The sequence below is a fragment of the Dendropsophus ebraccatus genome, chromosome 1 (assembly GCF_027789765.1).
Source record: "Dendropsophus ebraccatus isolate aDenEbr1 chromosome 1, aDenEbr1.pat, whole genome shotgun sequence".
In the NCBI taxonomy this organism is placed as follows: domain Eukaryota; kingdom Metazoa; phylum Chordata; class Amphibia; order Anura; family Hylidae; genus Dendropsophus; species Dendropsophus ebraccatus.
The window spans coordinates 147350972-147373957 of record NC_091454.1 but is presented as its reverse complement, the minus strand read 5'-3'; the positions used below and the strand labels follow the sequence as shown (position 1 = coordinate 147373957).

Sequence of the window (22986 nt, the reverse complement as noted above, 5' to 3'; positions counted from 1 at the left end):
ATTGCTGGGGAAGGGAGCGACCTCTTGTGGCCAGAGGCAGAGGGATTCACACCGCAGGGAGCCAATGGTTCCTCGCTGTATCAATCACGGCTCCGAACTGTTTGCGCTGACTATGGAGGGGATGAGGCTGAGGCGGCAGGCGACGCTGCTAATATGAGCCGGCCAGGCCATGGACAGCCTATATAGTCCTCCACCGGAGCGCCATTCATTGGAGTCCATAATAAGCATTATGTCTCCTGTATACAGGGATGTTACACATACTGTTATTACACAAGGTGATGCTGCGCTGGGGTCCAGCCTGGAGCCAGACACGTAGCACTGAGCAGGCTGTGGCCATCACGTCCCCCTCCACCTCACAGGAAGCGCCGGCCAGCTGAGCGGCACTGACGGGGTTAACTCCAGGGGGGAAGATTTGTGAGGAATCGCCTCCTCTGGTGACGTCATCGCCGGGTATACTGCCAGGCGCTGTCCGCGAGCACAGTGCTGAGCCATGTCCGCCAGTCCGGGGTACAGCGAGGAGAAGGGGGGCAGCCTGGGCGAGCCCGAATATGGCCAGGACCCGGCCAGCGGGGGCATCTTCAGCAGCGACTATAAGAGGTAGGGGCGGGCGGGGAGGCAGCAGGGCTCATAGCGCTCACACATACAGGGGCGGCCTATGCTGGGCTAGTGATGGGGACGGCTCGGGCCTAAAGATGGCACAAAGGTGTCACACACACACATGCGGCTTCTGGGCGGTTCTGTATAGACATCAGGCTTGTAGCATGCATTGTCCTCCTCCAGGCCGGGAGATTTACTATGGGAGATTGCAGAGAATTACATGACTGCCTCTGGGCATGGAGGTGACAATAAGCCCCCAGTGGCTATAACTGAGGCTGGGGTCTCATAGGAGAGAACATACAGGACAGTCATCCCTAACCTGTGGCTCTCCAGCTGACCCCCCTATGCCTTGATGATGGGAGTTGTGCTAACAGCCCAGGGGTCACAGGCTGGGGACCACCGATACAGGTGTCATTGTAAGTGCAACAGTTCTTATTTATTGTAAATATAATACACCAAAGATATATATCACAATATGTAACAATGGGCCTAGAATGTTCTCAATACTGGGGGTCCATGAGCCGGATGGGGGGGGGGGGGGGGGCACAAGGGCTGCACTAATAACAGCTGCTATAGGGCCCACATCCACCCTGAGGACATTTACATGTATTGACCCCTGTGGATGAAGGACTGGGACTGTAAAAGAGCTCACTGGAGACTTAAAGGGAAATCACTTGGAGGTCAAACAAAGGAAGTTAAAGAAACCTACATCTTTCATGGCCTGGTCTCACTTGATAGCATCAATTAGCATCTGTTTTTTTCTAATAAACTAAAAGATTTTTAATGCAAAAGCCTCAACTTGCCCCTCCCAAAATTCTCTTGGATATGTTTAACATCATTTCCACTTTTGTTCCCTTTTTTTTTGCTGATACTTTGCTGGGCTGACAAATATGCAGTGTAAACCCAGCCACAATCACAAATAGCAAAGGATGATGGGTATGTGTACTGAATATGCTTATATGTGTAGTTGATAAAAAGCACCAAAGTAACCCACCAAGCCTAAAGGCAATATGTTCCAGGGGATGTTCTCGGGGAAGCAAGCGCTGACCTGTCAGATCAGTTCTTGTTTCCCCCTCATTCCCCACTCGCTGCCCTATGCTATTACATGCATAGACAGCAAGCGAGGAGCAGCAGAAGGGGCCAACTGAATGATCCTTAGATCCTTCGGGTGGCCCTTTGAAATCAGCAGTGGTCTGCTGCCAGGGCCCCTGTCACACGAAGCGATGAGCAGCAGATCATTTCTGCGCACATTGTGATCTTTCAAAATGTTAAAGGTCGCGATCAGTTGATCGTGGTCTTTCAACATTTGCTATTAAACACCTGAACGGTCAGTAATTGTCCAAGTAAGGTGATAATCCTTCAGTGTAATTTGGGGAAAAGCAATTTTCTCAGCGGCAGCCCAGCTTCTAAGCTGCTGACACTGTTAGGTCCCATTCACACATCCATTTATTCTGACCGCATTTGTGGACCCGTAGAATGCAGGCTCACTCATTTCGATGTCCCTAAACACACAACTGTAGGTGTTACAGATCTGTGTTTGGTCCTTGATTACTGATTCAAATGAAGGAGTCTGTGCAAACGCAGACAATTAGCCTGTCCGTAGTTGCGGTTCTTGGACTAGACAGTCTATAGATGTGCCAGATTGATCAATCAGTATGATACACTTTGTGCATTTGAAGTCTGTCCATATAAGTTTACACTGTCTAAGAATTAGTTAAAATAAATGTTCCTAATATTTTTATATAAGAGGTCCTTGTAAGGCTACGTTCACACGTAGCAAAACTAGCAGAATTCCGCGGCAGAATTGTCTGCCGCGGAATGCCGTTAGCCTCCCTCTCATAATGGGAGTCTATGGTAGGCGCGCGCTGCTGTTCTCACAGCGTCTCTCCGCGCTGAAGAATGAACATGTTCATTCTTCAGCATGGCGAGAGCAGCAGCACGCGCCTCCCATAGACTCCCATTATGAGAGGGAGGCTAACGGCATTCTCCACCGTGGAATTTCGCTAGTTTTGCTACGTGTGAACGTAGCCTTAGGCCTCTATTTTTCATGGTTATTTAGGGGGATTAATTAGGATCGGCGTATCTGTATGCTGATTTTACCTAAATCCCTGTAGGTTATTTCATATACTAATTCAGCACTGGGGGCGGGGCTACTCACCTCAGTGCATTGTTCCGCCCCGGCCAGCCCATCCCTCCTAATGAATAATGGGGGTGGCACTCTGCTAATATTCGTTAGGAGAAGCACCAAACCTTAGGAGGGGCTCAAGTAAGTAACTTACCTTCATCCTTAGCGCCCTGTTTGCCATAGGAACATATCAGCAAGTTAGATGCTTCTAACCTGCTGATAGTTTCCCTTTAACATCTGGAGAAGATTAAATAATTATACAGTGGTCCCTCAACATACAATATTAACTGGTTCTGGGAGGACCATTGTATGTTAAAAACCATTGTATGTTAAGTCCGTAACTCTATGGAAAACTGGTAATTGGTTCTGAAGCCACAAGATATCACTCCAATAGATAGATGAAGCAAGTCCTTACATACAACAGTCAGAAAGAACTACTCGAAGCTGTAAATTACTTCCTATGTAGAAGATTGTGTGTTTTCAGGGTCCTGTACAGTTTGGTCAGGGTCCCAGAAAATTAAAATGAAGTCGCCCTCAAATGGTGCCTAAAGGAGCAACACATCCTGGCACAGGTAAAGAGCAGTACAGGACATGTAGTATCACACTGTACTGTAGAGAGGAGATACTAGACACACACAGCAGTACAGGACATGTAGTATCACACTGTACTGTAGAGAGGAGATACTAGACACACACAGCAGTACAGGACATGTAGTATCACACTGTACTGTAGAGAGGAGATACTAGACACACACAGCAGTACAGGACATGTAGTATCACACTGTACTGTAGAGAGGAGATACTAGACACACAGCAGTACAGGACATGTAGTATCACACTGTACTGTAGAGAGTAGATACTAGACACACACAGCAGTACAGGACATGTAGTATCACACTGTACTGTAGAGAGGAGATACTAGACACACACAGCAGTACAGGACATGTAGTATCACACTGTACTGTAGAGAGGAGATACTAGACACACACAGCAGTACAGGACATGTAGTATCACACTGTACTGTAGAGAGGAGATACTAGACACACACAGCAGTACAGGACATGTAGTATCACACTGTACTGTAGAGAGGAGATACTAGACACACACAGCAGTACAGGGCATGTAGTATCACACTGTACTGTAGAGAGGAGATACTAGACACACACAGCAGTACAGGACATGTAGTATCACACTATACTATAGAGAGGAGATACTAGACACACAGCAGTACAGGACATGTAGAGAGGAGACACTAGACAGCCAATCACTGCATGCACTTCACTAATACTGGGGTGTTACCAGTAAAATGGCCACTTTCATTGATCATTCATGTACTTATTCACATGTCCTGCACATCCTGACTGTCTGTAGCATTGTATGTTGTATGTTGAGTCTTGTTGGTCCAAAAAGGAACATTGTTGAAAATATTGTATCTTGAGGCCATTGTAAGTTGAGGGATCACTGTATTAGCAATTGCAGAATAAGTAGTTCGATAATATACAGTAAACCCGCAGGCAGGAAGGAGGAAGGAAGAGGAAGAGATGAGCATATTTACAGTATTATTGAAGCAAAGTGCTTTGTTACCTTGGCAGATGGCTTGTCAGGCTGCTGCCTTTGAAGTTCATGCCGCTCAGCTCTAGGTGCTTGGAAAAGCTGGATCCAGTCCTATAAAACTTCACCCAGTTTCGCAGGACTGGATCCAGCTTTTTCAGGCACGCAGAGCGTCACAGACTTTAAATTCAGCCGGCTGATCTCTGCTAGAAGGAATCCACTGCTGGTGTTGTCATTAAAGGAGAAAATTTTAGTTAATGCTTATAAAGTGCTTTTTTCCCTGCACTTACTACTGCATCAAGGCTTCACTTCCTGGATAAAATGGTGATGTCACGACCTGACTCCCGGAGCTGTGCGGGCTGTGGCTGCTGGAGAGGATGATGGCAGGGGGGCACTGAGGGACACTGAGCATCCCTCTGCCATCATCCTCTCCAGCAGCCACAGCCCGCACAGCTCTGGGAGTCGGGTCGTGACATCATCATTTTATCCAGGAAGTGAAGCCTTGATGCAGTAGAAAGTGCAGAGGAAAAAGCACTTTATGTGCATTTCCCGTAATAAGTGTATATTGGTGATTTGTATAACTTTTGGGGGACAATACAATACTTTAATAAAAATGTTTGTCGGACTTCTCCTTTAAGGCTCCATCAGCCTATGTTCTGTGGTAAATGTGCAGTGGAAATCACAGTTGCCGACCCATGCTGCTGATGATACACAGGTCAACCATATAGAATTTACATTTTCCTAGGAGCAACTTATTAGACATTTTCATTCTTCCTTATTCTGTAGTAAAAAGAAGCTAATCTGTGACCGCCGTAGTTGGATAAGACAAGAGTTTCACTAAATGTTACCAGAAAACCTGAAGAATGCAATCAATACCAACATGAGCATTGCTGCATGATAAGAGCAAACAGGCCACAAGATGGTGCTTTCTACATGAAAGATCTAAAAGATCTTCCCCAACCTCTTCATTTAGCTATAATTGACGGCTTTAGGGTAGAGCTGCTGAACAGCAGAGAAAGAGCTTGGAAAGCTTCAATAGAAAGAGCTTGGGGACCAAACAAAAAGGGTTTGTCTCCTGGGCAATTGCAGTAGTGGCTGGAGGGACATAAAAAAACATTTTCTTCAGTCTGCTGACAGATTCCCTTTAATGTTGAGACAAATCATTTAACCCTTTTTGGTCAGAAGGGTCTCTTGCAGGGGCAGAACTAGGGGCCCTGGTAACTAAGGGGAGCTCCAAGGCACCTCTGCTCCATGATAACCCACCATTTTTAATGGCAAATGATATACATGGGCTCCTGTTAGAGATTTTTCATTGGAGCTACAAGTTATGCTTATGGTCCCTTGGCAATAAGTTAGTCACAGTCACACTTGATTGGCAGCCTAAGCGATGTGCGCTCACGGAGCCTCGCTGGCCTTCTGTAGCCGATCCCCCTCCACCACCACCCCCGGTACTGCAGCATTACCATTGCCATTACCATTGAGTTGCACAAACTTTCAGCAAACTCAGCTTCATCCAAAGTTTTCTCAACTCTAGAGATCTGTAGAGTGTGGGGTTTGGTCAGTGGGTGGGGTGAGGGGCAGTTCACAGCTCAGCTCAGGGGCCAGTAATGCTGTCGAGACGGCCTTGGCCCCTCTCCCATAATAATGTACAAAAAAATTAGTACATTTCAATCAGAAAATCTGATTAGAAAAAAAGAGATTGTTTCAGTATTTGGCTGGCCTAGGCTGAAAAAAATCTAGGCGATTCATTTTCTCTAAGGGTGCCTTCGCACACACCGGATCCGCAGCGTATTTCACGCTGCAGATTTGCAGCGAAATACGCTGCAGATCCAGTGTCAGTGCATCCCTATGAGAATACATACTCGCAGCGGGATTGACACCCCGCTGCGAGTATGTAAGTTAACCGCCCCGGTAGCCGGAGCATACATCAACTCCTCCCCACTCCGGCTTGCTTCAGGGGTTCCCGGAGACTGCTGGTCCCGCTCAGCCAATCAGTGGGCTGCCCTGCCGCAGCCACTGATTGGCTGAGTAGTACGTGCAACCATGAACCCCCGAAGCAAGCCGGAGCGGGGAGGAGGTGATGTATGCTCTGGCTGCCCAGGGGTTAACTTACACACTCAAAGGGATGCACTCATAGGGATGCATTGACACTGAATCCGCAGCAGTTTTCACTGCAAATCCACAACATGAAATCCGCTGCGGATCTGGTGTGTGTGAGGGCACCCTAAAGAGATATTATCACCCACTCCCCGATTAATATGTACAGTTCTCAGCACCATGTAGAAGTTTACATGCTGCACAGTTCATACTTACCTGTGTAAAACATGTCTCTGTTGTCTTTCTGGTAAAAAATGTAGAATGTGGGGAACAATAGCCGCCAAGCCCCGCCCAGATGACACTGTCCACCAATGGATAAAAGCATTTTTTTTTACCAGAAAGACAACAGAGACATGTTTTACACAGGTAAGTATGAACTGTGCAGCATGTAAACTTCTACATGGTGCTGAGAACTGCACATATCAATCGGGGAGTGATAATATCACTTTAAGAAACTTAACAGGTTACTTTTGAAGGGGATATACAGGTTTTAAAAAAAATTTCTGCTTTCTTCCAAAAACAGCATCTCTCCTGTCCTCAGTTTGGGTGTAAGTTTTGCAGCTCAGTTGCATTACAGTAAAAGAAGCTGAATTGTTAAACACAACGTGAGGAAAGGGGTAGTGCTGTTTATTTAAAGAGGATGTACCATCAGGTTTAATCTGACCCAGGGATAGAACGGCGCCATCACGGGGAAGCCGGTGCTGCGTTTTGTTTTTTGAACCGCGGCCCGGTTCCCGTGTATGCCGCCGTTGTATGCACGGGTACCGGGTCGGGGCTTAAGCACAGGGGAATTCCCCCTCCTCTATGACGTGGCTTCATTAGAATCAATAGAGCCGCGTCATAGAGGGGCAGGGGGTTCCGCCCACTGTGGGCGGCCCGGCCCGCCTCCTGTGCTTCAGCCCCAGCCCGGTACCCATGCATAGAACTGCGCCGTACACGGGAACTGGGCCGCGGTTCAAAAAACGGACCGTGGCACTAGCTTCCCACTGACAGCGCCGTTCTATCCCTGGGTCAGATTAAAGAAGATGTACCTGATGGTACATCCTCTTTAAGAAAGTAGCTGTGCTTTTTTCTAATCCTGGATAACTCCATTTCACTGTACGTGTAAAAGACTAAAGGCCCTATTCCACAGAACGATTATCAGATGATATCGGCCGTTACGGACGATAATCGTCCCGTGGAATAGAGGGCAACGGTCAGCCGTCATCGTTCATGTCGGCTGATTGTTGCAGTTGTTTGTTTTTCAACATGTTGAAAAACAAACGACTCATATAGCAGCAATCTGCTGCCGTCACTCCGTAGAATAGGAGCTGCGGAAGCAGATGCTGGTATATGCTAAGGGCTGCCCGGACGATCAGCGATCACCAGAGCAGCCCCCCCGCAGCTCCCCACGGCCCCTACCGTACTCACCCACTCACTGCTGCCACGAGGAATAGCGGCGGCAGCGGGCGGGGAACGAGGAGCAAACGAGCGCTGACAGCTCCTCCAGTCGGCCCGTGGAATAGGGCTTTTACAGGAAGGGTCCTCCAGAGCAAGAAATGGTCATTGTAGCCACTCATCTATGAATATATGAGAGCTGTAAACTGAGGGTCCATTTACACAGAAAGATTAGCTGACAGATTATCTGCCAAAGATATGAAGCCAAAGCCAGTAACAGACTATAAACAGAGATCAGGTCATAAAGGAAAAACTTAGATTTTTCCTCTTTTCAAATCTCATTCTCAAATAATCTGTCAGATAATCTTTCTGTGTAAATGGACCCTAAAGGCCATATTCCACGGCCCGACTCTGAGGAGCAAACGAGCATTGTCAGCGCTCATTTGCTCCTCGTTCCCTGCTCGCTGCCGCCGCTATTCCATGCGCCAGCAGTGAGCAGGTGAGTGCAGGAGGAGTCGCAGGGAGCTGCGGGGGGGAGGCTGCCCGGTCATCGCCCGGGCAGCCCATAGGATATAGCAGCGGTCTGCTGCCGCCACTCCGTAGAATAGCAGATCGCTGCTATATAAGTCGTTTGTCTTTCAACATGTTGAGAGACAAACAACTTCAACAATCAGCCGACATGATGTTGGCTGATCGTTGCCTCCTATTCCACAAGACGATTATCGTCCGTAACAGCCGATATCGGCCGAATACGGACGATAATCGTTCCGTGGAATAGGGCCTTAAGAATCCCCTGTTTTAACTAGTGATCTTTGTTATAGTCAATCCTAGCTATCATATGTATAACAGAGTAACATGATCTGCTAGATATAAAGTACGACATGTTGAAAAGGAAAGCTAGACTATTGATGGTGGATTGGGGAGGGGATGCTGTAGGTGGGAGTGTGAAGGAGGCAGTGTATACAGCACATCATCTAGGCTGAGTCATGTTCTCAGAGATGTGTGTATATGTGGGAGGGGTGGGAGAAGCTGGAGGAGGGGAATGACCTGCAAACGTGGCTGGGAAATGACTGAAACAGGATCAGCTGGTAAAACAGGGGAAAAGAACGGAACACACTTTTAGGATACAATATGGCAAAACCTGAAACTAAATGATAAAGCAAGAGGGAACAACACAACAATCAGGTCAGACTGAAAGACATTTGTGTAGGAATTGACCGGAACAAGATCGTGGGTGGATTCAATGAAAGAGTGTAAAGAGAATTAGGTATGGGGAAAAAGAGATGATGGGAGGCAAAGTAGAATGGAGAGAATGAAGAGACAGGACTGAAAGAGAGATACTGACAGCAATGAAATGAGATAGGTAAAGAGCCGACAGGAGGCTTGTTGGGAAAGAAACAGGCGGGGGAATTTGTAATCTGATCCGCAGTATAAAGACTACTAGAACTTGTGCATTGCACTCTTCACAGATGAGTGGGACAGAGGTAGACAGCGTTATGTCACACTACGTACTGAAGAGAACAGCTAGTATGCTGAGTATGCTGTGAGACTGCACTCCGTGTATTTCCCAACTGTGGATGGAAAATGAGGCAAATTTCTTTGTAATGCTCCTACAATATTCCAGATCATCTATGGATTATTTTGGATGTTACTGAAAGATTTCAAAGCGAACACTCTGGCATTTTGCATTGCACTAAAAGAGCCAGCCAGACCTTAGACTTATATCTGTACTAGTCTGTGACCCTTATCAGAGTATGTCCAGGATCTACATCTATACAAACCTCTGGCGATCCCTCTAAATGTTACCTTGATTTCCGCTGCACGTTTGATCAGTTCCTTCAATACATTTTGCTTCTGGCTGGAAAGGGCCTCCAGCATCCACCAAGCAGATATGATGCCCATGCAGAAGCTCTTGCAATTGCCAGTGACAGCTGTGAATCTAGTAAAGAACCACCGATCAGAGGAGGCGAAAAGCCCTGTTCTGACACCAGATGGAGGAGTCCAAACTTTTTACAATGCTCTACAAGCAGATGAGCTGAAATTGCTCAAATCTCCAGACATGGAAACCAGCACAGAAAACAGCGGAACCAGCTCCCAGAGTCAGCCTGTGCGGTATGGATCCCCTGAAGTACCTAGTACCTGTAAAGCATGCCCAACCTCTTTAAGAGATCAGTTTGCATTAGTGCTTAGGTGCCATCTTTAGTAGAGTTGCCTGTAATTATAAGACATCTTGGTAAGCATGCTGCGTTAAACATGTTGGGTTATTTAGGAATAGAAGTGCAAGGATATACTTAATGGTGAAGATAATAATTCCTTCACATAAGCCAGGAGAAGAAGTTTGGTGACAGTAACTTAATATCTTATTACGTGTCTTATTCTGTAACTATTCCTACTCTTCTCAGTCTATTACCCAGTCTGCTGTCTTTGTCCCAATAATGTAGACATATAACTTTTTGAGCTTACTTTTCCGACGTTCCCATGGCTGCTGTAGGTGAATGCAGGTTGCAGTGTGTAGCCATGAACAGGACATGTCCTTCACAGGGGCTCGTGAGATGGAAAGTAAATAGACGTGATGAAAAGCAAATCTCTCCAGATCTGTCAAAATCAGGTAGAAAGAAGGCAAAGCTTGTTACACTCGTAACACTACACTAGTTACACTAGTTCACTGGCCACTAGTATCACAATACATTTCTGTAAAGTGGTGGTAGTTTTATGGAGTGACAAGGATGTGGGGGCACTCCGAGTTGCAAGTAGCTCAGTGGTCGGAAGCCTCACATGTCTATATCTATTCTACAGTGAAAGTGAAATGGGTAGATGGTCAGACTTACATCACTGTGCCTCTCTTTCCTACATTTTCTTCTTTATTTTTTTCAACTAAAACTTTATTACTACTTGCAAGCTAAAATATGTGTTAGGTTGTGAACTTTGTATAACAGAAGACAAAATCCATCTAACCGTGATTTCTTAAATTTTATGTTTTTTTTTCTTTGTTTTTCTTTTTTAAATAGATTTTATACTTGAATTCAGTATTTTGTCCAAACCTAGGTTACACACAGTGTAACATCTTACTTTTATCTGCACTCCTAAAGCACATTTTTAAGTCTGCTTAACACCAACACATTTCAGTGTCTTTGAAGAGGATGTACCATCAGGTACATCCTCTTAAATCTGACCCAGGGATAGAACGGCGCCATCACAGGGAAGTCGGTGCCGCAGTCCGTTTTTTGAACCGCGGCCTGGTTCCCGTGTATGGCTCCATTCTATCAACGGGTCCTGGGCCGGGGCTGAAGCGCAGGAGGAGGGCCGGCCCACCTCCATTGGGAGGAATCCCCCGCCCCTGTATGACGCGGCTCCATTGATTCTAATGAAGCCGCGTCATAGAGGGGAGGGAATTCCCTCCCACTGGGGGTGGGCCAGCCCGCCTCCTGTGCTTCAGCTCCGGCCCGGGACCCGTTGATAGAACTGCGCCATACACGGGAACCAGGCCGCGGTTCAAAAAACGGACCGCGGTACCGGCTTCCCCATGACGGTGCCGTTCTATCCCTGGGACAGATTAAAGACGATGTACCTGATGGTACCTGATGGTACATCCTCTTTAAAGTAAATCTGTAACCACCTGAACACCTACTGAGCTGATGGTATCGCTGGATAGATATCAATGAAATCATTTAGGACATTACTTTGTTGCATGAGTCTGTGTTTTTATTTTCATAAAAAAACACCTTTATTTGGGCTGTGAATAATAATAATAATTTTTATTTATAGAGCGCCAACAGATTCTGCAGCACTTAACAAATTTGGGGTACACACAAAGCCAAAAATCAGACATTACAGAGATACATATATAATTATCAAGCTGTACATGAGGAGTGAGGGCCCTGATCACTAGAGCTTATAGACCAGGAGGGGGTTAGAGACAAAAGACAGAGGGGCAAAGTGCTTCAGTATTATTAAGGTCCAGCCATCATTATAAATAAGGCAGTGCAGGTAAGAGTGGGTGAACCAGTCACCAACCAGTGCCTGCATACTACAGATCCAAGTGCTTAAATGTTTGGCGTGTGTGTGGAGGGGGGGGGGGGGGGGATCAGATTAGGGACCCTGGTAAGCCTGCTTGAAAAGATGTGTTTTGAGGGCACATTTAAAGCTTAGGGTATTGGAGGTGAGTCTGACAGTCTTGGGTAATGCATTCCATAGAACTGGTGAAGCTCGGGTAAAGTACTGAAGATGGGAGTAAGAGGTGCGGATTAAAGAGGATGTTAAGCGTAAATCATTAGAGGAGCATAAAGCATGGGTAAGGTGGTAGACAGAGATGAGGGAGGAGATATAGGGAGGTGCAGCATTATGAAGAGCTTTATGCGTGAGCAGGAATAGTTTATATTTTATTGTGTGCTTAATGTAGTGACTGGTGTCAAAAAGGTAGAGCCTATTATTCCTTTTGCCCTGATGCCGCTACCCCTTACTCTGCTGTATGCCTGCCCTCTGCTTAATAAGCACTGTACACTCTGCATACAGCACAGTAAGGTCTAGCAGGGCTAGGGCCCAGGAGATATTAGGTTCCACCTCTTTGACACCACTGCCAGCCCAAATAAATTTATATTTCTTTAATAAAAAATAAAAACAGACAGAGGCAACAAAGGTGTGTTATGAATACTTTCATTGATACCTATCCAGTGGTGCAGCCAGCTTGGTAAGTGCTCAGGAGGTTACAGATTCACTCTAAATCATTGTAAAATATGCCGTGGATTTCAGGCAAATTTTCATACTGTTTTTTCTTATTTTGCAACATTTAAGGTATGTTTACACAACGTTTTTAAAGCGAAAATACAGCATATTTCGATAAATATGGGAGTTAAGAGCAAGATCATTATTTATGGCCAAGGTTATGAAAATATGGCTGTATTTACGCCTAAAAAAAACGTTCTTTAGAAAAACTTATTGGAAAACACTGAAAGAAATCATATACCAAAAGCGTACAATAATACCACAATCCCAAAAAAACTAAAACAGAATTGCTGTGGAGACTTTTCAGTAATTTGCTATAGACTTTTAGGCCAATCTGTCAGCTGCAGATCACTTTCCATACTGCTGACACAGTTAGAAAGCTGTTAGGACAAGGAGACACATGGTACATTCATATGTCCACCTATGCTTTTATTCTCCAGTGAAATGTGTCAGAGAGGCTTTCCCAAGCTCCTGATCTTCTGAGGGCTGTAACATCTCCTTGCCTCCCATCCGTTACCCTCAATGTGCAGATGACGGTCATTCCATGGTATGGAAGGAGTAGTTAGAAGATATTTCAGCCTTCAGCAGATCAGGAGCCTCTCTGACAATCTTCACTGAAGAATGAAAACAATTTCTATGTTCTGGAAGCACAGACAGATATATGAAAGGTACCATGTGTTTCCTTCATCTAACAGCTATCTAACACTATCAGCAGTTTAGGACATGAATTGCACTTAACAGTGACATTTTGGGGGGAAAAACTGCTAAAATGCTAGTGAAAGTGCCACAAACAACCCTGAAAAATGTTTCAGCATTAGGTTTTCATTGCTATTAACTAGAGGGATACATAGCATCATTTAATGGAATCTTAGAGGCAGGGTTGCTGCGGATACCGGCTGTGGCCTCGCTTCCCCTTTCATTCTGGTGTAATAAGACACTACTAATGAATATTTTAGAACCTACTGTCAAGTTATATGGTAGCAACAGACGGGGGACACTTAACACTGTCTTCTCCTTTTAATGCAATAATTATAAAGCAAAAGAAATTGCAATGTTCACAAAGCTGTGAGTTCCTTAATAAAACAAAATAATCTTGTAAGATATCGGTATATAATACCATATTTACAGGTACATACTTAGTTTCAAATTAACATATGCCAGAAGGCATCTATTCTTAAACTGCATCTACCTTGGCTGCACAACAATCACACCTCAGTCTATGCAGATCTTGAGAAAAGATCAAACAGGCAAAAATAATAATGTAAAGACATATCCTTAGTCATTATATACACAGCCTTATTATAGGTCTATACAGGCAAGACGTTGAATGGCGTTGTAATACAGGACGAATAGAAGTCTGTTACTTTACTGTTCCTTACTAGAAGCATTGCATCATAGAAGGGCACCATATGGCTGCACATGGAGTGCCTACAGCTTTAAAGTACAGAACTGCACCACCGCACAGACTGTTTTGCCATTTGTATGAAACCTTATGGTAGCTGCTATAATGCTACTTTAACAGATACAGATCAGTCAGTGAGACACCCCAGAAGAATGTAAAGAGAAATGATTTATAAAGTATATGGCTGGAGTACACATTTCATCTTCATAAATCCTAAAGCTATCATATAGTTAGCCATAAACTTACAGAAATGTGTGGTGTATTTATATAAGCCTTTGTTATCTGGTATTGTGAACATATGTTTTAGGCTATGTTCACATCTATACGTTGCACAATGTCACTGGTCTACATCAGACTCAGAAGCAGAGTAGACTGTGCTTTTAGATTATGCAAAATAAAAGTACATGTTCATCCAACAGTCATAGAAACATAGAAGATTGTCAGCAGAAAAAGGCCACTTGGTCCATGTAGTCTGCCCTCATGGTCCAAAAACAGTTCGGTTTTGTAGTATTTCCTTAGTATTTCACAGGTGATATAATTATACCCAGGTGCATCAGGTATTATCACACATAATATCCTCAAAACATGACCTGGTGGGCCATGAGGCCTGGAATTGAGAAGCACTGCCGTAAATAACTTCCTTTCTTATTATCTTAGGATAGATACCATATTTTCCGGCGTACAAGACGACTCCCAATTGTTTTGCTATGTACAGCACCACTCTACCGTATCACTTTTTTCCATAGCCCAGACACCTGCAGCATGCTCTGCCCTTCATACAGTCGCTGCATATGGCGGGGATGCGTCCATTTTTGAGCAACACCCACCGTATGGGGCGACCACAGATTCTTCAGTCCGGTTCTGAAGTTTTTCAGCACCCGCCCTATAAGACGACACCCGGCGTATAAGACAACCCCTGATTATTTAGAAGTTTTCCTGGGTTAAAAAGTAGTCTTATACCCAGGAAAATACTGTACATGCTTATCCCAGGTATGTTTACATTCACTTATTGTAGATTTACCAACCACATCTGCTGAAAGTTTTTTCCAGGCATCTACTACTCTTTCAGTAAAGTAAAGGCCCTTTTGCACAGGCCAGTTACAGCCAGGAAAAATGCTAGAAACACTTTTTTGGCTGATAATCAGCCTGTGTAAAGGTGACACAGTTCAGCCGAGGAGTGGGAAAATGCTTAATCCTCGGCTGACAGAGTCTTTAGAGCAGGGCCATCAAAATCGCCCATCTATATGAAGTGATGCATTGTGTTTGATCGATAAGTGGCTTATCAGCTGCCTGCCGTTCAACTCTGTTCTGTTTTGAGCCGCTCCTCCCCAGGTGTTGGGAAAAGCTGGATCCAGTCCTGGTAAAGTCTCCCAGTTTCTCAGGACTGGATCCAGATTTTCCCAACCCCCGGGTGGAGCAGAACGGTGTGAAACAGAGTTAAAAGGCAGGTGGCTGATAAGCCGCTTAAGAATCAAACAAAGTGCTTTGCGAAGCTATTCGCTCATCTCTATCGGGCACACATCTTCCTGCGTGAACAGGGTTATGTGTGGCCAATAACAATATTGTATATATCAGTGCTGTTAGTTTCCAGAACACAGAACAATGCTTGTGACCCGGCCTGGGTCTCTAGTTGTCCAGCCACTGCTGAAGACACTGCACGGGCCTGAAGACACAGCCAGTGGCCAGAAGAATGGAGACCTGGATGCCAGATCACAAGCAGCACGAATGGCAAGTATGCACTGCCGCTTGTGATCTGGAAACAGATGTACATATCTGCGTTGTAAGTTTCTAGGGCTGCACGAAGAATACAAGGATCATTCATGAATGAACCTTATTTACTGCTTTAACATATGTAAAGGTTTCAATCATGGCCCCCTTTTACTTTCTTTCTTCCAGACTATACTGATTTAGATCCTTAAATGGGTACTGTTGTTACAAATAATAATGGTAAATGTCATTTATAAAAAAGACCTATCGCCTGGTTTAGAGTAAACTGCAGAAGCATGAGCAGCACAATGGGCACTTTTTTTTATACAAATCTGTCAGTGGGACAACAGTCACTGATTGCAGTTCTTTAAAAGTTCGGGGTGGAAACCATCTGGACTCATTAACTTTTTCAACTTTAAATATTGGGAGCAGGTTTCTCTGAAATATCGGCCTTTGGGGCTGAATACATATAGCTGGAGGCAATGATATGTCCAACCATATTGTGATTGTTAAAGCCTGTTGCTGAAAACAGAAGTAGCTATTAAAATAGTCAGTGACTGCCTTATCTCCATCAGTATAGGTTTTCTCCCCATTACTTATTTTAGTAATGCTGCAGTTTTTCTTTCTGTCACATATCTGTTTTATTCCCCTCCTTAACAGATTACTCACTTTCTTCCTCTTTTGAGGCTGTATCAGCATTATAATCTGCTTTGCCTCCTAATTTTCGGGACATGTTAGTTACACTTCCAGTCTCTTTATAACTCTTATAGGTTGTTTTTTTCTTTTACAATACACTTTACTTTGGTTCATAAGTAGAGATGAGCGAACCTGGAGCATGCTCGAGTCCATCCGAACCCGAACTTTCGGCATTTGATTAGCGGTGGCTGCTGAACTTGGATAAAGCCCTAAGGCTATGTGGAAAGCATGGATATAGTCATTGGCTGTATCCATGTTTTCCAGACAACCTTAGAGCTTTATCCAACTTCAGCAGCCACCACTAATCAAATGCCGAACGATCGGGTTCGGATGGGCTCGAACCCGAACCCGGTTCGTTCATCTCTATTCATAAGTCATTAGGCCTGATGCAAATTGTCAGCATCCAATATATGATACAGTGTAGTATCTAGGTGTTACTATAGCTTTACCTGTACAAACTGCACACCAACAATACATTGCACAACTGCAACAGTTACCAGTCTGTGCAGTACACCCCTGAGCAGTTCACATTTAGACGTTGTCACAAATTATTGCGTGCACGTTTGCAAGAAGTTAACAATTTGTCCTTTCATATATAAATGGATTTCAGGTGCCATTTATGTTTTTTCTCTTTGTATTTTAATTCAGACACGATGACTTGAAAGAAATGTTGGACAGTAACAAGGACTCTTTGAAGTTGGAGGCTATGAAAAGGATAGTTGCTGTAAGTTTATTACCTTTTATTTCTTTATAGCTTTACGCAAACAAATATATAATATCATTTCTTTTTACTTAGATGATAGCACGGGGAAAGAATACATCAGACCTGTTTCCAGCTGTTGTGAAAAATGTGGCCTGCAAGAACATAGAGGTGAGGCCTAATGAAGTCAGCAGCTAATATGAATACAATATAAATACAGCTGGTTTTCTATTATCATTATTTGTTTTCACATATATCATATTTTCTGTTAGGTGTGTTTATGAATGTTTATTATAAATAAATAGTAATAATAATAAAAATGTTTTTGAATGTTTAAATGTTTTTTTACCATTAAGATGGTGATCAACACCAGAATTTTTTTTTATGTCTTTTCGTGGGCCTATAGATAACATCAAACTATACAGTAAATAGAGATGTAATTGTCAATGTTGTGGACCCACTGTGCCACCTATTTTCACTTTGGGATACTGCTGAGGGCTCTGTCTAAGTAGTTCCCTGGTTTTCACCTTTGAGCAATTTCCTATGAGGATCATATCTTAGTTGCAGGGGGGCTAGGATATAGGTGGTTGGATATAGGTGGTAACAGGCACAGCAGGCCAAGAGACACCAGTGTGTGGTACCTAGGGTACACACAGGGACAAGTATAGCCTGAAGTCTTGAGCTGGCAGCGTACATGTGTGCTCAGAGATATGTTTACGTTTTATGGTAGAAAGTGAAAGTTTGTGGTAAAAGCAGGCTGAGGTCATGCATAGTAGGTTCAGATTAGTGCTAGAGAGCAGGTGGGAACAAGTTGGGGTCATACACTATATTGAAACGTTTCTGGAACGTTATGGAACCTGATTGCTGAGGCAGCTTGGTGAGCGTGAAGCTGCCTAATACAGTTGGTGAGGCTCAATTTAGGTGCACATGCTGGACCTTTAGTAGTTTAGTTGTTTTCAGTGCGTATAACTCTTAAGAAAAAGAAATTACTGTAATAAAGTTAAAAACAAACAAACAATCACATGCAATTAAACCAATGCATACTGGACATCCATTAATCACAATGAATGCTGAGCCATGCTATCTCTTCAAACAGCTAACTTGCAGGGGTGCCGGGAGTCACTCCCTGGCCAAACTATTACTGATTGTCTGACCTAATGATAGGCCCCGCTGAATAGCCTAAATAGAACAACTCCTCTTTGACACTTCATTACAGTAGGAGACGTGAGATTGTGCATAATCCACAGACAAATTACCAAAAGGCACCATGCTCACTAGGGGACTGCCAGCTACAGCACACTGTCAGCACCTCAGGTAGGGCCCGGGGGCTGACAGATTCCCTTTAACCCTCAGTATTGATCTCTGCACATTGACAGAAAAACTTATATGTCTTTGTAGGTGAAGAAATTGGTTTATGTTTATTTGGTTCGATATGCTGAGGAACAACAGGATCTGGCTCTTCTTTCCATTTCTACCTTTCAACGGGGGTTAAAGGTTGGTTAATAACCATGGTATTCTTGATGTGTTCTGCTGTTTGTTCAATGTAGTGTTTTATTAAAATAGCCAATTATTTGAGGTTTTGATGTTAACTTTTATTGTATTCTCATTGTCACTGTCATTCTCAGATACAGATTATACTGGTGAGATAAACTGCCTCTAGAGGTGAGGCAGTCAGTATCAGCAGGGAGCTAAGTGCGGGCCCCTGTAGACTTAAGGCCCTATTACACCAACAGATTATCTGACAGATTTTTTTGAAGTCAAAGCCAGGAATGGATTTGAAAAGAGGAGAAATCTCAGTCTTTCCTTTATTACCTGTTCTCTGTATATAGTCCATTCCTGGCTTTGGCTCAAAAGAATCTGTCAGATAATCTGTTGCTGTAATAGGGCCCTTATGTAGCTACACGGGACTGGAGCTGAAGGTCCAGGAGCTGTAACGCTAATCTTGCCCTGACCATAACTATAATTAATAAAATCAATCTTTGTAATAACGAGTTACAAATTATTGTTTAATTTTTTAACCCTTGTTGGTGAAAAGGCCGATAAAATGAGAGGAAGTGGTTAACACACAGCTCTTATCTTCCCTGCTCCAGACACTGCAGGCTCTTGTTTTATGACTTTGACCTCCAACCCATATGACACCTAGGCTCCTGTCAATGTTGCTTAGCATAAGTGGTCAATTCTAAAGAGGGGGGGGGGAGGGTTCAACTGAATTTATGGGCCCAGTTTTAGTAGCTACAACCCATATAGCTATAGCCATTGAATTAGGTTCATACACTGGGATTAAAGGGGTAGTCCAGCGGGAGGGCATTTTTTTCCTGGTACCGGGGAGGAGGGGGCTTAGGGAAACAACATCCACTCACCTCCCCGGTTCCAGCGGTGGGTCCCGCGTCAGACACCAGGAAGCGGCCTGAAACCAGGGAATTGAAGCACCGCGATGCGGGACCCGCCGCTGGAACCGGGAAGGTGAGTGGACGTCTTTTCTCTCAGCCACCTCCTCCCCGGTCCCAGGAAAAAAATGCCCCCGCTGGAGTACCCCTTTAATCCAGCATATTTGAAGTCTGTGAGTCTATGTCTAATTCTTCTTAACCCCTTAGCGACCCATGACGTATCTGGTATGTCAAGGTGCCGTGGGCTGTCCCAGTGGGACCCCGCTCTGAACGGCGCTGCTCCCAGCTGTTATCTGCAGCCGGGGAGCGCCTCTATTAGCCGACCCGGGTCCCGATGCCGCGACGGCTAATTAAGCACTTCAATGCAGCTGTCAAACCTGACAGCTGCATTGAAGTGCTTCAGACCTCACGTCCCTGGTGTTTAGTGGGACGGATCTCCCCCCCCGCGATGCGATCACGGAGGTCACTCAGTGTTAGTAAACGTGGGCCAATGAGATAAAAGACAAATATTAGAATAAAAAAGTTTCAGTATCTGGTTTTAATTAGTAAAACAAATGTCAAATCTTATATTTAAATCAGTTTAAGATTATAAAAAAATAATAATAAATAAATGAAAATAATGTTAAAAAAAAAAAAAAATGAAGCAATAACTATTAACATTTACTGTGTTTTCTCCTACAGGATCCCAATCAGCTGATCCGCGCCAGTGCCTTGCGTGTTCTCTCCAGTATCCGTGTGCCAATCATTGTGCCAATTATGATGCTTGCAATAAAAGAAGCTGCTTCAGACATGTCTCCTTATGTACGAAAGACAGCAGCACATGCTATACCAAAACTGTATAGGTAACAACAAAAATAGTATACTGTAAGATTTCATGTGCATGAGAGAACTGAGTGCGCCCAGTATAGTTCAAGCAGTTCAGTACTGCAGTTATGTGCACCCTGTGTGCCAGTGTATGATTCTTCATGTGGCATCATAATACAATGCTATTCTTCCCCAGATGCAATGCTTATTGGAGAGAATAGGACTTTAAAGTGACTGTACCACCAGGCCCAGGCTGAAGCACTGTAGGCGGGCCGACCCATCTTAAGTGGGAGGAAACCCTTGCCCCTCTATGATAGGGTTCCATTGATTCTAATGGAGTCATGTCATGGAGGGGCTGGAGTTTCTTCCCACTAAGGGTGGGTCGGCCTGCCTCCAGTGCTTCTGCCTGGGCCTGGTGGTACAGTCACTTTAACACAACATCTGATGAAGCATACCATGATTTTTTTTCTGTTACATTTTGTAAGCCATGAACAGAAAAAAAAATTCTCTTGGACGAGAGTTAATGCTGACATTTGACAGAAATAACACTTTTAAAGGACACATACATCCAGAAACAGGATTGTGTTAAAAAAACTTATGTTAGTTGGAAGTAAGGGTATGTTCACATCTCGTTTTTTGTCCTCACGTCGGGCTACACGTCAGGAATCAGTGCAAAAAGGATGCTGACGTGCAGCCCGGCATGTACGTCCCGCAAATAAGCAGAACACAGTCACATAATGACTCCGTCCTTCTCATTTAAGTCAATGTGGCCGTCATGTGGCCATCGGCCGCACGCCGGGCTGCACGTCAGCATCCTTTTTGCCAACGTGTAGCCTGACGTGAGGACAAAAAACGAGATGTGAACATACCCTAAATTGGAAATTGTGTGACATTTTTCTTCCATAGACCTCTTGTTTTCTTTTCTGCTTAAAAATTGTGTAAATGTGTGTTATGTTTTTGGGGTAAAAGTGACCCAGATAATGCTAATAAGGGTGGGTTAAGACTTACAGTACCAGTTATATAACCCCACGAGCACTACTCCATAATAGTTAATATGGTGCGATTTGAAAGGTTTGTGTGGGCTTGCATGCAGAGCTGTCAGCAGGATCGGGCTATCACGTGGACAGCCTGACCCTGTACTGTGACAGGGGACCGGAAAAAATCAGTTTCCCTGAGAACCCCAAGCACAGCATTTCCACATTCATGCAGTTGCTGGGGAAGCCCATGACGCCAAGAATGATGTTATAGGGCAGAATCTGCTGAGTGGCATGCAGAGAAGTAGCAATCAGCATCTTGTCTCTATGCTTGACTATACAGATCACTGATAACAAAGATTTAATGGGCTGTTATTGTTAGATAACTAATATCAGTGATGTGTATGATGTGTATAGAGGGACAGAGGGGAACACATAGAAAATGGGTTCGCCGCAAACCTGTGTCCCTATTGAAAAAAAAAATCAAGTAAAATAAGTAAACCGAAAAATAAAATTACACTACCCAAAACAAAATGCACACTGTGTTTGCGTTTTACATGGACATAGGTTGTGCCGGCAGTAATGGTGGTTTCACCATATATGTTCTTTAAGTGGCATTGAAGCATTGCTCCTTTTTTATTTTATCTGCTCTTTGTAAAAAAATATTATGGGGTTGGATGACAACATGTTTTTTGCCAGTGCAGTCAGTGGGGCACCCACTGTTAGGTTATGTCCATTGGCCAAAGTTGTTGGAAGGATGTGTGTGTGCAGATCACATTGCTCTGCCACATTGTGTACCCTTCCAGCATCTCATGCACTGACAGAACAAGACGCAGTGTAATTTGAACTCTGAGCTACTGGAGAGCCAGATGGCTTCTGTCTTTTGTCTGGCTCCTTATCTAATATGATAGGAGAGACACTGCTGCCCTGCACTACAATATGCAGTAGTTTGGGTTATTCACTTCATAGACAGCCCACGGCATCTGCAGGATCACACTGTACATCTATCTTCTGCATGGGCATGCCTTTCTTTCCAGGATAGTAGCCTATACTTTGTCTGCATCACTTTATTATATATCCTACTTCCTATCATAAGGTATGGCCTGCCTTTCTGGAAAGAAAGACTTCATGCGGCAGATCACTATATGATCCTAGAGATTCTGTGAGCTGCCTGTGAAGTAAAGAAACATTTACTATATTGTAACGATAGGTGATTGGGGAGAAAGCTCTTTGTTGATCAGTATGGCCACACAGCTGGCTGATTCATCAGCCAGGAAGTACAAAGGAGTGACATCAGAAAGGAAATAATTTTTCAATAAAAACTTATTTTTTTTCAAGTGGTGAAAATGACATGCTAATTTGTAAGGACAACCGATTTATTTCCCTTGTGTGTAATTTTTCATTGCAACAATAAAACACAACATTTTTTTTAAGGGAACCTGTCATCACTTTTCTGACTGCATTGCCAGCCTTGATTCATAGATCTCTTCCTATAAGGGCCCATTCCCACTACAGAATCGGCAACAAAATTTGTGCCGAATCCTGCCTGCTATCTGTTTGAATGGAAGGGCTTGTACGCCTCCGCTCTCCACGCTTCTCTGCTCAAAGAATTACCCTGTCAATTCATTGATTGGAGGGGCACGCAAGCCCTCCCATTTAAACAGATAGCAGGCAGGATTTGGCGCCAAGTCTGTGCCTGGGGAATTTTGGCGCCAGGATCTATAAATGAAGGCTGATGGGGCATGGAGAAGCTCCCAATAAGTTGTGACTTGTTTTTTTTTGTGTGTGTTTTATCATACAGCTTCTGTGACTTTCTTTCCCTAAAATAGTGTGCCTTAGTACATGAC

At 44.2% G+C, this 22986-nt stretch overlaps 1 protein-coding gene across 7 annotated transcripts in view; it reads left to right on the top strand.

Moving 5' to 3' along the window:
- Positions 1-453: 453 nt before the first annotated feature.
- Positions 454-22986, top strand: part of AP3B2 (adaptor related protein complex 3 subunit beta 2) — a 50117-nt gene continuing 27584 nt past the window's right edge. For 4 of the 7 annotated variants that reach the window (XM_069956470.1, XM_069956460.1, XM_069956461.1 and 1 more), the window contains exons 1-5: positions 454-597; positions 16923-16998; positions 17071-17145; positions 18373-18468; positions 20043-20203. In XM_069956470.1, the coding sequence (XP_069812571.1) occupies positions 491-597; positions 16923-16998; positions 17071-17145; positions 18373-18468; positions 20043-20203 (515 nt within the window). In that variant the 5' untranslated portion in view covers positions 454-490. Of the gene's footprint in view, positions 598-8880; positions 9860-16922; positions 16999-17070; positions 17146-18372; positions 18469-20042; positions 20204-22986 lie in introns of those variants that run through there. The other 3 variants (XM_069956457.1, XM_069956458.1, XM_069956456.1) reach the window with 1 other exon arrangement.